The sequence below is a fragment of the Mixophyes fleayi genome, chromosome 8 (assembly GCF_038048845.1).
Source record: "Mixophyes fleayi isolate aMixFle1 chromosome 8, aMixFle1.hap1, whole genome shotgun sequence".
NCBI lineage: Eukaryota > Metazoa > Chordata > Amphibia > Anura > Limnodynastidae > Mixophyes > Mixophyes fleayi.
This window is the reverse complement of record NC_134409.1, coordinates 135,776,261-135,791,305: the sequence shown is the minus strand read 5'-3', so window position 1 is coordinate 135,791,305 and position 15,045 is coordinate 135,776,261. Positions and strand designations below refer to the sequence as shown.

The window sequence follows — 15,045 nt, the reverse complement described above, 5'->3', positions numbered from 1 at the left end:
GATATGTTCAAATTGTTCTCTCTCATTGTACAGCGCTGCAGAATATGTGGTCGCTATAAAGGACAATAATAAGCAAAAGAGCATTTGTTTGGTAGCCAGTGGCCCTTCAGCTGTTCTGTTGTGGAACTACACCTGTCAGCCTATACCTCTAGCTAGCAGGCCTGCTGGAACTTGTAGTTCTGCAGCGACTAGAGAGCCCAAGCTTCCTGCTTCTGTGTGAGACCATCCATCCTTTTGAAAATCTAACGCTCTTTGTTTTTACATTTCTACGTTTTCTCCTTATGGCATTCTGTAATATGTCTGTAAAGCTCCCACTGCATATATTTGAATATATATTTACACTGCAATCTGCCATTGTATTACAGGCTGGCGACCAGCAGAGGTCTTTCCTGGGACACTCATTGTCTATTTATATCCAGTGCAGTGTCAGGTTTTCCAGCGACTTCTAAAGAGGGAGACCCCCACCCTCTTGGATGTCACTGCTTTCGCCATAGTCTCCCTGTCTGGGGGTCACAAGGAGCAGCTAATCTCTTCCTTACAGCCCGTTTTCTCTCCTACACAGAGTGGCTGCAGGACTGCTGACAAAATGAGCAACGTCACCTATCATATCTCCAGTCTGCTGGAGAAGATGACGTCCAATGACAAGGACTTCAGGTGAGAGGGGGGACATTTGGAGTTACAGGAACAGGTGTGGGACACGGGGTCACTGCTCCCTCTTAGCTGAGCCATCTGGAAATGAAACGGTTAATAGCGTATTGTAACGAGAACTCCACCCTGAGGACTGAATTAAGAATTTGCTATTTAGGGACACGTCAGATGGGAGATCTCTGCCACAGCCATTAAACGTCGTCTTTAGCACTGGTGCATAGTAACCATTGGAATTTCAGCAGTAGTATAACCTCTGGAAAGACTGGATATGGAGTTTACATAGAGTTTTGACACACTAGTTTATTAAATCCCTTCCTATGTGTTCGGAGTTTTTTTTTAACAAGTGTGTGTAAAACTGCAGCGTTCAAAAGAGTATATATACAGGGACGCTGGGAGGGAGGATGGCGGCCCCTGGGCCCAGACTTGCTGGGGATCCCTGGCTGCTTGTGTAGTGGAAGGTGATCCCCCGCCTCTTTTAGTGGCTATGGAAGAGACCCAAAGAAGTTGCTGTACCGGGACCCAAATATTTCTCTTGGTGGCCCTGTATATGCACACTAGGGCGGAACTATTTATCACCGTGCCCTTAGCAAAATTTAGGTAAGGGTCCCTCGATGCCGCTTTAGTCTCCCGTCCCCTGCTCTGCTATCAAATGAACAGAGCGAGGGACTTCTCTGTGCATGCGCGGGTCCGGCGCAGATCTAAGTACACTGAGTATTCTGATATTTTTTGGGGCCAGACTAACACGCCTGCTCCTCCGCGGGTCCCTTATAAAATAAAAAGTAATGCTTGAAAAAATACAAGCTCAGCAAAGCCGCTACACGCACAGCAGCCCCCCCATTTACCCATGTGCACGCACTTACAACTGCACCAACTTTTAATTTGTGCAAATTCACCTATTTATCCTCATTTCAAGGTGTTGGCCCCCTTTTTGGTCCTAGGAAATGCCCACTTAAAAGGGGGATGCGCCAATTTTTAAGAGTTTGCAGATTCAGAAAATGTGCATGTTGGAAACTGTGCGAATGTCACTTGAAAGTCCCGCCCATGAACACTTTAGCCCCACCCCCTTTGTTAATTTAAACTTTTTCAACATTTTTGTCCTAAAATACTGCCATGTTTTGCTTCATTTATTCCTTAAATGAGTTATGAGAGGGAGTAGACGTCAGGACTGTCTTTATTCGTACCTCCCAAATGCCCCAGCTGGAGGGTTGTGTCCCGCCATCCCGATCGGGACAATTTTGTGTGGTGGGTCGGAAATTTGGGAGGTATGTCTCATTCACTGCTGGTCCTGCATGGTGCCACACGCACTGCAATGCTGATTTGTAGGGGAGGAGAGTTCTGGGCAGCCTAGCGCTTCAAAGCGCTAGAAACTCCCCTTGGGTCTGGTCACGCCCCCATTATGATGTGGCCACGCCCCCTGTCCCGATGCTGGTTATTCAGATGTTGGGAGGTACGCTTTATTACTTGTTTCACTTTGTGCATTTGAACATTTTTATTAAATTGTTCAAAATGTGCTTGTAAATGTGCTTTGCTGTATGACGTGAACCTGTACAAAATGCTTTAGATGGAAAGTCCAGGATCGTGGCCACCTCAGAGAATGTGGAAAATTAAGTCCTTTTGCAAGGAGATAAATACTGTACACACCCCCGGTATCCAGGCAACATCCTAGTAAATTCACCTTTTTCTTTGTGCATGCAATGGATACACTTTAAAGTCTTCCAATACTGAGCAGGTAAAGGTCATCTCTTCTGTTACACATATTAATCATTAATATAAGTGTGCAGGGCTCCCTTATAAAGGCAGCACATCTCATACTCTGTTGTGTTCCTCGCCCTGTAACTATCCGCACCTGTTCCATTCTGACCCAGTCACTGGGATGGTTTCCCAGCCGGGATCCATCCGTGTAAAGTTACATAAACTGCATTGTTTGCATTACTCAAGCTCAGAACAGCTTGAAATATGTTGTCGCAGGGGCAACCACTGCCCCCTTTCTTTTAAAATGGTAATTACGCTGCTTAGTCTCCAGAAGCCAAGTATCTTACGTAGCATAAGTGGCTGTTGTATGTTGTCATAATCTTATCGACTTAACCAAAATGCAGATGTTGTTTTGTGTATGTCCACCTGGGTTTCTTTGCATTACAGTTTTGCATATAGCAACTTCTGCTGTAAATATGTAAATATATTTCCTATTTTGTAGATTTACTGAGTACTCCCTTTACTTTTTACACTTATTATTGCTCCCAGGGTCAATTGCTACTGCAGAAAAATGACATTTTGTGGGTCTAGATGTTCTGATAATCTTCCATGTATAGAGCCTACATGTATTTGAACATGTTCCTAAGTTAACGAGAGTCTGCAGAGATTTTAGGCGTGCAAAACAGCTGTGTTTGTACCCCACATCGGTGGTAGTGATCAGCGGTGCTCTGACATTACATTTATTAATCCTTTTGCTCAGTCTAAGTGCATCTTGCAGAGGGGTCTCTCCATTGCATAGTTATCAACATATGAAAATATTTCCCAGGTGCATTTTGTTGCTGGATCGATGCATCAATGCAGGTTCAGCGCGATACTGTCTAGACCAGTGGTGCCCAAGTAGCCGATGACGTTCTACCAGTCGATGGAGGGACAGTGAAAGGAAGATCTCCCCCGTGAGACCACCACAGTGGTTAGAGGAACCGCAGCATAAGGCTAAAAAATATAGTATAATTAGTTTAGTACCCACTTAGGAGATCTGCAGAGAGTACCCCTGTCCCAGATCCATTTTACAAGATAAACGTGAATTTTACATTATGTTGTTTCAGCTTAATATTTAGCACAAATCTAATGTACAACTCGTTTGTTATTGCAATCTGTATATAATGTTCTGCAGGGGAGTACAGGCCTATATTACCAGGTAAACATCTTAGTATCCTGTTGTACAGATGAAATGGGTTTATCGTGTGTTCTTCTTCTCATGTGAAAGGTTCATGGCCACCAACGATCTAATGGTGGAGCTGCAGAAGGACTCCATCAAGCTGGATGAGGACAGTGAGAGGAGAGTGGTGAAGATGCTTCTAAAACTGCTGGAGGACAGGAACGGAGAGGTGCAGAACTTGGCGGTAAAGTGGTGAGAGAGGTGGTGGGGTCCAGCGGCTTCCACTGTTCATTTGTTCCATCCAGCAACAAATCAGGATTTATATCTTTCCACAGCTCTACTCTTCAATCCTCCATTAATGTTTCAACACTACCTGTAGCTTACTGCCCAGTTCCCATTGCACATTCACTGTTGACCTCCCTCCACTCAGATCTTCTTCACCCATCAACAGTTCACCACCGTCCATTCACCTGTCACCTCCATGCATCCACATCTTCACTGCCACCTGTTCACACCTGAACTCCATCCATATATCTTTGACTATCACCTATTCACAGTTGACCCTCCATCAAGTTGACTACCACCTATTCACAGTTGACCTCCATCCAGTTGACCACCACCTATTCACAGCTGACCTCCATTCATCCAGTTGACCACCACCTAGTCACAGATGACCTCCACCCAGTTGACAACCACCTATTCACAGTTGACCTCCATTCATCCAGTTGACCACCACCTATTCACAGTTGACCTCCATCCAGTTGACCACCACCTATTCACAGTTGACCTCCATCCAGTTGACCACCACCCATTCACAGTTGACCTCCATCCAGTTGACCACCAGCCATTCACAGTTGACCTCCATTCTTCCAGTTGACCACCACCCAGTCACAGTTTACCTCCATCCAGATGACCATCTTCTATAGACAAGTGATCTCCATGTATACACAGTTCACCAGTGCCCAGTTTTATCCTACCGCCTTCTTTTCGTAGTTCACCGCTATCCATTAAGGGATTGATCCATTGTTTACAACAACTCATTCATAGCTCACCAATAAAGAGTTCAGTGCATCCATTCACTAGTGACCATGGTTCACTACTAACTATTCATAGCTGAGCTTCATTTATTTACATTTGACAACCACCCAGCCACGGTTTGCCATCATCAGTTCTTTGTTGACCTCTATCTGTTCACACTTTGACACTGAGCTGAGCTCCATCTATCCACTCTTCCTATCAAACCTCCTTCTATCAGTAGTTCACAGTTTCCTATTCAAGGCTGAGTTACATCCTTCCATAGCTCCCAATAAGCCATTCATAGTTTAGCTTTTCCACCAATCCACAGTTTATCATTTCAGATATTCAAATGAAGGCGGAGGGCAACAAAAAACTCTTTGTGGGCCCACTGTGAGTTGCCGGATGGACAATTCTAAAGCTGTGTTTTATAACCCCTTATTGCTCCACTACATATGTAGAGTCCTTTATCACTGGATCTGAACCTTGGTTCCTTCTCTCTTATTCCAGCTTGGGCCCTCTAGTGGGGAAGGTGAAGGACCATCAGGTGGAGACTATTGTGGACACTCTGTGCAGTAACATGTTATCAGAGAAGGAACAGCTGAGAGATATCTGTAGCATTGGGCTAAAGACTGTTATATCCGAACTTCCTGTGGCAAGCTCAGGTAGACATCTGAAACGGGGTCAAGTGTGGTGAAGTTGGACATGACTATAAGGGGGTCTACTGATAAATCACAACTTCCGTTTTAAACCGTATGGGACAGTTATTTTTATGATTAACACCACAGTCAATGACATGATCATTCAATACAGATTTTAGATAAATAAATTTCTTTTTAATATACAACAATTCCTTTCCGTCCAGGCTCCGCGTTGGCTGCCAATGTTTGCAGAAAAATCACAGGACAGCTGACCGGTGCTATCGGGAAGCAGGACGATGCAGCCGTACAATTGGAGGCACTGGATATATTGTCCGACATGTTAGGAAGGTGAGATTATACTCTGTAGCCGGCTGGTGTTTATATATGTTATGGTGTCGCCGTTGCTCAATGTAGCAGCTGTTTTATTTCTTCACAGATTAGGAGGGGCGCTCTTCTCTTTCCACCCCTCCATCTTCAGCTGCCTCCTGCCCCAGCTCACCAGCCCCCGGCTTGCTGTGAGGAAGAGAGCGGTCTTGGCCCTGGGACTTCTGGTACAGACTTGCAACGGGAACCTTTTCACTGAACTTGTTGAGCATCTTGTGGGGGAACTGAAGAAGAACGAATCGACGTCTACCACTAGGACCTACATCCAGTGTCTGGCTGCCGTCAGCTGGCAAGCAGGGCACAGACTGGGTAAGGAGACCTCGCCTTTCATGTAGTCTTCATATACTACAATTACAAGGTGCTCCTCAGTCCAGACAGAAGATAGGTGATCCACAAACACCTTGAGATGGTGACACAACAGTGACAGTCCATCACACGTTTTTGTTTGTTGATCATATCTCACAATGTCGTGGAGCATTCCAGTGTTTGCTGGCCGATTGTCTAGTGACGCACTGGTCTTCACAGCAGCGGAGGACCAGATGCAGCAGTCTCCAATGTATAGCTACATGTGTCTCTCTTTGTAAACATTCTTATCCAGTCTAATATTAACTGTTCTAATAGGTTAATGGTCTGGCTTGGATTTCTGGAAGGGCCAGAACTAGGTTGGCAGAATTTCAGCTGCTCAAAAACTTCTCAACAATTGTAATTTTTTAATTGCTCTCTTAGTCCATTTAATGACTGTTTCTTTTATACAGATGGGTCATGGTGATGGTTGGTTCTAGACCGTAGGCTTTGTGGTAATGGAATGGAGATATTGGGGGCAGTAATAGAGTCTTGAGGGACAAATGGAATTCAGTCATATCAGTAGATGTGTTATTGTTGGGACAAAGTCTCCCATGGTTATCGAGCCTCAATATTCTAGTCCTAACCCCCCACAAATCTTCACCTCTTCTCCTCTCTCCAGGTCCTCACCTGGAGATCATTCTGCCCCTGGTGTTGGGGTTCTGTAAGGTGGAAGACGATGAGTTGCAGGAACAATGTTTCCAAGCTTTGGATTCCTTCATCAGACGTTGCCCCAAGGAGATCTCACCACACGTCTCCGTCATTACCGAGCTGTGCCTGAAGTACATTGCCTACGATCCTAACTACAACTATGACAGCGAGGAAGAAGATGAGATGATGGAGACAGAAAGTGAGGAAGAACAAGGTCAGTGTAATATACAAGTCACACCTTCTATGTAAGTGGATAATCTCTTTTAGGAGGTTTTCTGTCCACCCCAATACACCAGTATAGATCCATCACTCCCCCCCCCTGCAGAATCTGAGACGATTATATAAATAACAGCCAACTTCTGATAGGCTGAATGTGACCTCCGACCATTTATGGAAGTGCTCTGTGGAAAAGGTGCTCAACCCCAGTCAGGTCATGTTTTCAGGATTTCTTTAATCATGAACAGGTGAGTTAATCTATTTTGCTGGGTCAGTAGTTAGCCCACCTGTTTCTAGATACAGAAATCCTGAAAACAGGATGGGGGGACCGGAGTTGAACACCCCATCTATGGGCTGTTTGCATAGCTTTTCTACAATCGCAGCTCGTACAATTATTATTGGGATCCCGATTGACTGTTTGGTCTCCACAGAGAGTGAAGAGGAGTACAGCGACGACGATGACATGAGCTGGAAAGTCAGGCGCTCTGCGGCCAAGTGCCTGGAGACCCTGATCTCTGCCCGGCCAGACCTCCTCTCCGAGTTTTACAGAACCGCAGCTCCTGCCATCATTTTACGCTTTAAAGAGCGGGAAGAGAACGTTAAAGTGGACATCTTCTCCGCTTACATAGCTCTGCTGAGACAGACGCGGTGCTCCCTGAACTGGCGGCAGGGCGCGGACACCACGGGTAAAGGAGACGCTTCACTCAATGCTCTGCAGAAACAGGTGAGAGAGGGTGCACCCAGAGGTAGGTCTATAGTGAGGCGGCTGATCCAACGTCTGGGGGCAGCAAAATATCTGCCGTTAGTTTAGGAAATGTGAATTTTCTTACTGCTAAGTTCCAAATGACTTTTTAATCTCATTAGTATTTAATGATGAGCATGATTAAAATAACATTTTTTGTCTCTTCTACTATAAACTGTGAATGATTATGTTAAGTTATTTTAATGATTTTTAATTATTAAGTGGCCATTGTAGCTAGGACAATCTGAACCAGACAACTATCTTGTCCAATCTAAATCTGATCCAATCAGATCCTATTGGACGATGACACAGATAGCGGGAAAGAATGTCATCATTTGTTAACCTGAACAAGGAAGTTCCAATCTACCACATCAGCCTGAAATGACCAAAGTATGGGCGCTCCTAAAGTGCATATATATTGGGCAATCTTGCTGCTCAATCCAATGGTCGAGCAACAATCATCCTTTATAATTTCCACACTCTTGGGGGAACCAAATGGGAAGAGATCCCGTCATTCAGATCTGGGGCTGAGCAGCTTGATCACGTCCAGCTTCACTGTAACCTATTAATGTGATAGTGATTATCTTCTGACCAAATTTTTCCCCATAACCGATAATTATCTGACATCATAGCCGCTTTGGATCCACACATGTAAAACATCAGACCGATTGTCCAATATTGGCTGCGATATCACAATCAGTGGCTAGCTTATGTTTGTGTAGGCGTTGAGAAGGGCACTAGTTGGCAGAGGAATGGCCAGCTCCAATCATCCGAAATCTACACCCACTGATGACTACACATTGTCCCACTGTTTCCTTTTTGGCTATATGACAATTTGGTGTTTCTCTTCTTGTTGACAGTCTTTTTTCCGTTACTGTACTCACAGGTCCCTTCCGTAATGAAGTCCCTCCACAAACTCCTACGAGACAAGAGTGCAAAGTCGCGGCAGGGCTGCTTTGCGGTACTCACAGAGTTAACCAGCGCACTTCCAGGCTGCCTCTCCCAACACATACCTGCGCTGGTCCCAGGTACGAGTTCTGCTTTCCAATAAATACAATAGAAATTCTTATTGGGGGAAATTAAATCCTCAACCAAATATTTTATTAATGGATTTTGTCTTCACCGATAGGTCTTGTTTTCTCGCTGACTGATAAATCCAGCAGCTCCAATATGCGCTTGGACACTCTGACCTTCTTGCACGTTATCCTCAGCAGTCATCTTCCTGAGTGCTTCCAGCCCCACCTACCAGCCCTCTTGCTCCCTGTGGTCACCTGCATTTCTGATCCCTTCTACAAGATCACCTCGGAGGCTCTGCTGGTAGGACAACAGCTGGTCAAAGTCATTTGCCTGCTAGACCAGACTCAAGCTTCTCACTCCTTATCCTACACCAGAGAGCTGTTCGCTGCCACGCTGAAGAGGCTGCAGGCAACAGATATAGATCAGGAGGTGAAGGAGAGGGCTTTGTCCTGCATGGGACATTTAATCAGTCACCTTGGGAACCATCTGGGCAGTGACCTGGCACCCACTCTCCAGCTCATCCTAGAACGCCTCCGCAACGAGATTACTCGACTCACTGCAGTCAAAGTTCTCACTCTCATTGCAGGATCTCCTCTCAAGATTGACTTGCGTCCGGTGTTGAAGGACGCGTTGCCCATTTTGGCTTCCTTCCTACGTAAAAACCAGAGAGCCCTCAGGCTCGGGACAGTATCTGCCCTGGGGGTGCTAGTGAAGAATTACAGTGATTGTTTAAAGCCACCCATGTTGGATCCTCTGTTGGGAGAACTTCCATCCCTCCTAGCTGAATCGGACATGCATGTGGCTCAAGTGACTGTGGATTTTCTGACCACCCTGGTGTCTGCACATCCTGCGTCTCTCTCCAAACTTAGCAGCCGCATCCTCCCTCAACTTTTCCAGCTAGTGCACTCCCCTCTGCTCCAAGGAGGTGCTCTGGCGTCCATTCTTTCCTTCTTGCGAGCACTAGTTACAAGCCACACTTCTCACCTTGGCTATGCAGATCTCCTCAAACAACTCACAGGGCCAGTCTACTCAGGTGGACCCGTACTTCATAAACAAGCCTTCCACTCCGTGGCTAAGTGTGTAGCCACTCTGGCGAGCGCTTGCCCCAAGGAATCCAACGCATCCATCACCCAGTTCATACAAGACGCCAAAAGTGCCCGCGTTGGAGACTCTGTGAAGGTTCTAGCCTTCTTGACGTTGGCAGAGGTTGGACGCGAGAGGAGCCTGGGAAGCCAGCAGAAGGAGTTGAAGAGCGTGATCCTTGAGGCGTTTGCATCCCCCAGCGAGGAGGTGAAGTCCGCGGCCTCCTATGCTCTAGGAAACGCCTGTGTGGGAAGTCCGGCAGATTTCCTGCCCTTCCTGCTGCATGAGATCGGTGGCCAGCTTCGAAGACAATATCTCCTGCTACACTCACTGAAGGAAGCACTCACGTCCCTGCCCAGCGAGGAGCTGAGACCGTACCAGGAAGACGTCTGGAAACTGTTGCTTGAGCACTGTGAATCTGCAGAAGAAGGCACCAGGAATGTGGTAGCGGAATGTCTGGGGAAGCTGACTCTAGTGAACCCTACACAGCTCCTGCCAAGACTGTGCAAACAGATGAAGTCAGGTAATCTCCTGACACCACATGTGTTGTGTGAGGGGCCTTCTGAGGAAGTAGATGTAACAGTAGTAACATTGGTCAGAAACCCTTGATCTGAGGTGTATGATTGAAGTAGTAGGGGTATAAGGGGGTATGTCATACCGTCACTTCTCCTACTGCCTTCATTGTAACACTATCACATTCCAGTCACTTCTCCTACTACTACATTGTATCACTATCACATTACAGTCACCTACATTATATATATATATATATATATATATATATATGTGCAGTGATCATTGGTGGAAGTGGGGGGTATACGGGATATGTCACACCACCACTTCTAAACTTGCACTTCGATCACTGAGTGGAATAGCGCAGGCCTTTACTAGTTTATTGGACTGAACATGACGAGATATAGGACCCAGGGGGTACAGGACAAAACCAGCAAGCAACTGAAGCAATGTGGGGGGGAGGGGGGTGGCGGGAAAACATGGAGGATGAGACAGAGCCTGGTGGGAAATATTCAGATTCTGGTGGACACGAGAAGAAAATAAAGGACACTACATGCTAAATTATTACTGAATGTACCACGTATTGAAGGCTGAACTCACTACCACTGACGTTGTATAGTGAGGTACAGCCAGCATTCTAAAATAGAACGCTGGGGAGTCAGGAATATACATTGGTGGTGGAAGGAGAGTGAGTGAGGAGGGGACTTGCAGGTAAAGAAACCAGTATAAGGTGAAGCACAGGAGAGTGAACAGGAATATATGGGATACAGGCACATTCTTGGGGACGCAGACACTTAATAAGTGAATAGATTATAAGGTGAAGTATAATACAGATAATGTTGTAACACAGTGAATCCACAATTGCATCTTGTCACAAAGAGTTTGATACCTTATGTATATCCGCAAAAATCTATTCTTACATACTGACGTGGAGGCATGAGGAAGGCAGAGGGTATTAGGAGGGGGATCCGGAGGGGTATTCAGGGCTCTGGACCTACCCAATTGCAGTCTAGTTAACAGATCCTGAAACAACACCTTGAATTTTCTTGTACTGTGTTGTTCTGTCTGCTAGATGAATGACCCTTTGTTACATTATAGCAGATTCGTATCCTCTGATCCTCCTTCCTCCTCTACAGGTTCCCCCCATACCCGCAGCACAGTCGTTACTGCCATCAAGTTTACTATATCAGACCAGCCTGCTGCCATTGACTCCCTCCTGAAGAATTGCATAGGTAAGTGAGGGGAGCAGACACGAGACTGACCTCTAGTGGCCACTCTATGGAAACTGCAATTAACTAATTATCCCATAAAAAACTCAAAAACATTATAGGATTTGTGTTGTTGACTTGATTGTTAATAATTATTGTTTTATAGCTCTTGCAGAGCTGCAGCTATCATTCACTACCCTTCTTTCCTTTTTTTTTGTTATTTATTTTGTCATTATATTTTTATGTCAGATAATAGATTAAAAAAAATTAGCTCAATAGTTTTCCATCAATTTATACTGGGATAGACCATGAGTTACGGTGGTAAATGAGTCTAAAATGGTTAAAAGTGACTTTATAATCCTCTAATATTGCACGTTCATTAAATAAGTCCATTTTGTAGATTATTGTGTATTCATTACATAAAATGGGTTTACTGTGTAAAATGCTATTTGTAATTCTATAGTTGACCCTTGTAATTGCATTTACTAAAGGACCCTGCGTGCTTCAGTCGGACACTAAAGGGGACGCTAATCTTAAAATGTTTCTGTGTATTTCTTCTCCGCCCCGTACCCAGGAGACTTCTTAAAACCCCTCCAGGACCCAGACCCCAACGTGCGGCGGGTGGCGTTGGTCATGTTTAATTCAGCGGCACATAACAAACCGTCTCTGGTCAGGAAGTTGCTGAGCACCGTTCTTCCCCCTATGTACAACGAGACGAAGGTCCGGAGAGAGCTTATCCGAGAGGTGAGGAGACCATAACACCCAATGTGCCATTATGTGGTTATTATTAAGTGCCACCATGTTGGATTGCTACTGATATGGTCTTAATGTTGGCCGGTAGGTAAGGGAGACCCAATTATGGGGCAAATTAACTAATTCAAACTGTTAAAGAATTTATTTATTTTTGAATCTCTCCTGTACATGTAAGCAATGTATGTAATCTTCGTACCGTTATGACTAGTTACTTGTGTTCTGTTGTCAGGTGGAGATGGGCCCCTTTAAACACACAGTAGATGACGGACTAGACGTCCGGAAAGCAGCGTTCGAGTGTATGTACACGTTGCTGGAGAGCTGTCTGGACCAGCTGGACATCTACGAGTATCTGAACCACGTGGAGGACGGCTTGAGAGATCACTACGACATCAGGGTACTTGTCAGGGTCACTTGCAGGCATAGGCAAGCCGAGGGGGGGTCCTAGTGCCTGGAACCCCCTCTCCAAGCCTGGGGCACTGTATAATTGAGGTGGCTGGACCCTGCTCCCGCTTCACACAGCTCTGCTTGAAAAGGGAGAGCTGGGTGCACCTAACAGTAGTGCACGCGGCATTGCCCATGTATATTATGGGGATAGGAAGAGTTGGAGAGCAGCCAAGCACTGTCTAATATTATAGCCACACCCCCATGCATGCTGGTCACGCCCACTGGCTGTGTGGAAACCCCCCTCTACAAATCCTGTGTTTGCCCCTGTGCAGGGATGGGTAGAGGCGTTACAGCTCTGGTGACCTTGTATACGTGTGTAGAAGTGTTTATCCGCAACTTGCAGTCATCAAACATTTTCCAATATCATTTCACTCTACGGCTGCTGTAAACAGCTTCTGGGAAGCAGTAAATGGTCATCGGGATAAGCCTGTGTCCAGACCATTCACTTTCAATTTTTAAAATTGCTATCGGTTTTGTTTCCCCGTCATCGTATCCAGGGAATCCAGATATTCCTTGTTTCCATGTCCGTATGTAGTGTTTTCTAAAGGAGTTTATGAGCATTTTCCTTTATATTTCCAATTGTGTGAATGGATACATCTTAAAAGTGTTACGAAGCATTAATGTGATTGAAATACGCTAAAAACAAAAATAAAATGCCAGTCCGTGGGGCAGCATGTATACGAGTCGGGCAACGTGGGTGTTGCACAGTTGAAGACGCTGAAGCTCAGACACCGACAGTCTCATGAAACGTATTAATGCAAAGGGGCCTCAGGAGCTACCAACAGGTCATGTTTTCAGCATTTCTTTATTCATGCACAGGTGAGTTCACCTATTTGGATGGGTCAGTAATAATCTCATCTGTTCCTAGAGACAGAAATCCTGAAAACATGATCTGTTGATAGCTTGAGGACTGGGTTTGGCATCATCACCATTTATTTATATAGCGCCACTGATTCTGCAGCGCTGTACAGAGAACTCATTCACATCAGTCCCTGCCCCATTGGCGCTTACAGTCTAAATTCCCTAACACACACACACACACAGACAGAGAGAGAGACTAGGGTCAATTTTTGAGAGCAGCCAATTAACCTACCAGTATGTTTTTGGAGTGTGGGAGGAAACCGGAGCACCCAGAGGAAACCCACGCAAACACATGGAGAACATACAAACTCCACACAGATAAGGCCATGGTTGGGAATTGAACTCATGACCCCAGCACTGTGAGGCAGAAGTGCTAACCACTGAGCCACATAATATCCAATGTTTCCGATGTTCCCTTATCTCTTGCAGATGCTTAACTTCATTATCCTCACACGTCTGTGCACCTTGTGCCCCAGTGCGGTTCTCCAGCGCTTAGACCAGCTCATCGAGCCCCTCCGTGCCACTTGTACCACCAAAGTATGTATATGTCATCATACGTGCACAATCCCAGAGGAGGATTAATGCACGATGCAGCTGTGGGCAGACACGTCACAGTGGTCACCTCTGCTAGGTCATAGCTCTTATCATCATCAGGTGAAGTGTGTGGATAGAACAACCTGACGGCCACTTCTGTGTTCCTAGGTCAAAGCCGGCTCGGTGAAGCAGGAGTTTGAAAAGCAGGACGAGCTGAAGCGTTCGGCCATGAGAACCATCGCTGCTCTGCTGACCATCCCGGAGGTGGAGAAGAGCTGCCACATGGCCGAGTTCCTGACGCAGATTAGAGCCAACCCCGAACTCTCCTCCTTGTTTGACAACATCCAGAAAGACTCGGTAACGATGTGCAGTGCAGAGACCATGGACATCAGCTAAGAGACCGATATCACTGCCATCGTTTATTGCTACGAAGCCAAAGAGGAGACATTCGGTGGAAGTTACTGGGCGTAATCTGGAACTGCCGAAATGAACCAACTACCAAACATCGCCCGTTGTGAAGTGGGGCGATAAACACGTTCTCATTAAGATGTCCTTATAACGTTAAGCACCACTTATAAGATGTTGCATCGCTCTTTCGCCGCATAGCGGATACTTATTTAAATAGAGATAAAGAAACAGGAGTGCAGTCAAAGGCAGAGAGGAACCAGACCCATCTCTGTAGCTGCACTGGCTCTAAATAAATTAAGTTTGTGAAATCTGGGTGTTTATATCATTTCAGGGTGGCTGTAAAGAGATAACGTCAAACAGGTAACTTGGCTGTAAGAGGTATCACTTCTGAGATCAATATTTACACAGCAGCTGTTTATCCATCGGGCATTCATAGCATGAAACATAATCCCACATACAGAAAGCTGTTCCTTTATTAGGGCTCATCAGTATAGGATAGGGGTTTCTATTGAGCAAGTGAAGCAGAAGAGCAAAAGCCTGACCAATCTGTGGCCCTCCAGGTGTTTTGAAAGTACAAGTCCCAGCATGCTTTGCCAGTAGATAACTGGCAAGGTATGCTGGGATTTGTAGTTTCACAACACCCAGAGAGCCACAGATTGGCCAAGCCTGCAGTAGACTCAGACACATTACTTAGGTTCATACAAGGCTGCTCCACAGGTGTATGATCAATACTAC

The 15,045-nt window shown here is 45.7% G+C and overlaps 1 protein-coding gene across 2 annotated transcripts; it reads left to right on the top strand.

The window, feature by feature from the left end:
- Window positions 1–417: 417 nt before the first annotated feature.
- Window positions 418–14,618, top strand: LOC142099826 (cullin-associated NEDD8-dissociated protein 1-like). Of its 2 annotated transcripts, XM_075183722.1 has the most exons (14): window positions 418–654; window positions 3,608–3,751; window positions 5,024–5,178; window positions 5,379–5,502; window positions 5,591–5,847; window positions 6,503–6,745; window positions 7,179–7,471; window positions 8,376–8,517; window positions 8,619–10,112; window positions 11,239–11,334; window positions 11,885–12,054; window positions 12,293–12,457; window positions 13,798–13,905; window positions 14,071–14,618. In XM_075183722.1, the coding sequence occupies exons 1-14, from the start codon at window positions 587–589 to the stop codon at window positions 14,296–14,298; spliced, it is 3,687 nt and encodes a 1,228-aa protein (XP_075039823.1). In that variant the 5' UTR covers window positions 418–586; the 3' UTR covers window positions 14,299–14,618. The 2 variants fall into 2 exon arrangements, with proteins under 2 accessions (XP_075039823.1, XP_075039824.1); XM_075183723.1 differs by lacking the exon at window positions 13,798–13,905.
- The last annotated feature ends 427 nt before the right edge of the window (window positions 14,619–15,045 follow it).

Excerpts from the sequence above, each read along its gene's own strand:
- LOC142099826 (XM_075183722.1), top strand. The coding sequence starts at position 587 with ATGAGCAACGTCACCTATCATATCTCCAGTCTGCTGGAGAAGATGACG. Across the intron at positions 11,335-11,884 it reads CCTCCTGAAGAATTGCATAG|GAGACTTCTTAAAACCCCTC; the intron begins GTAAGTGAGGGG and ends CCCCGTACCCAG. Across the intron at positions 12,055-12,292 it reads GGAGAGAGCTTATCCGAGAG|GTGGAGATGGGCCCCTTTAA; the intron begins GTGAGGAGACCA and ends TTCTGTTGTCAG.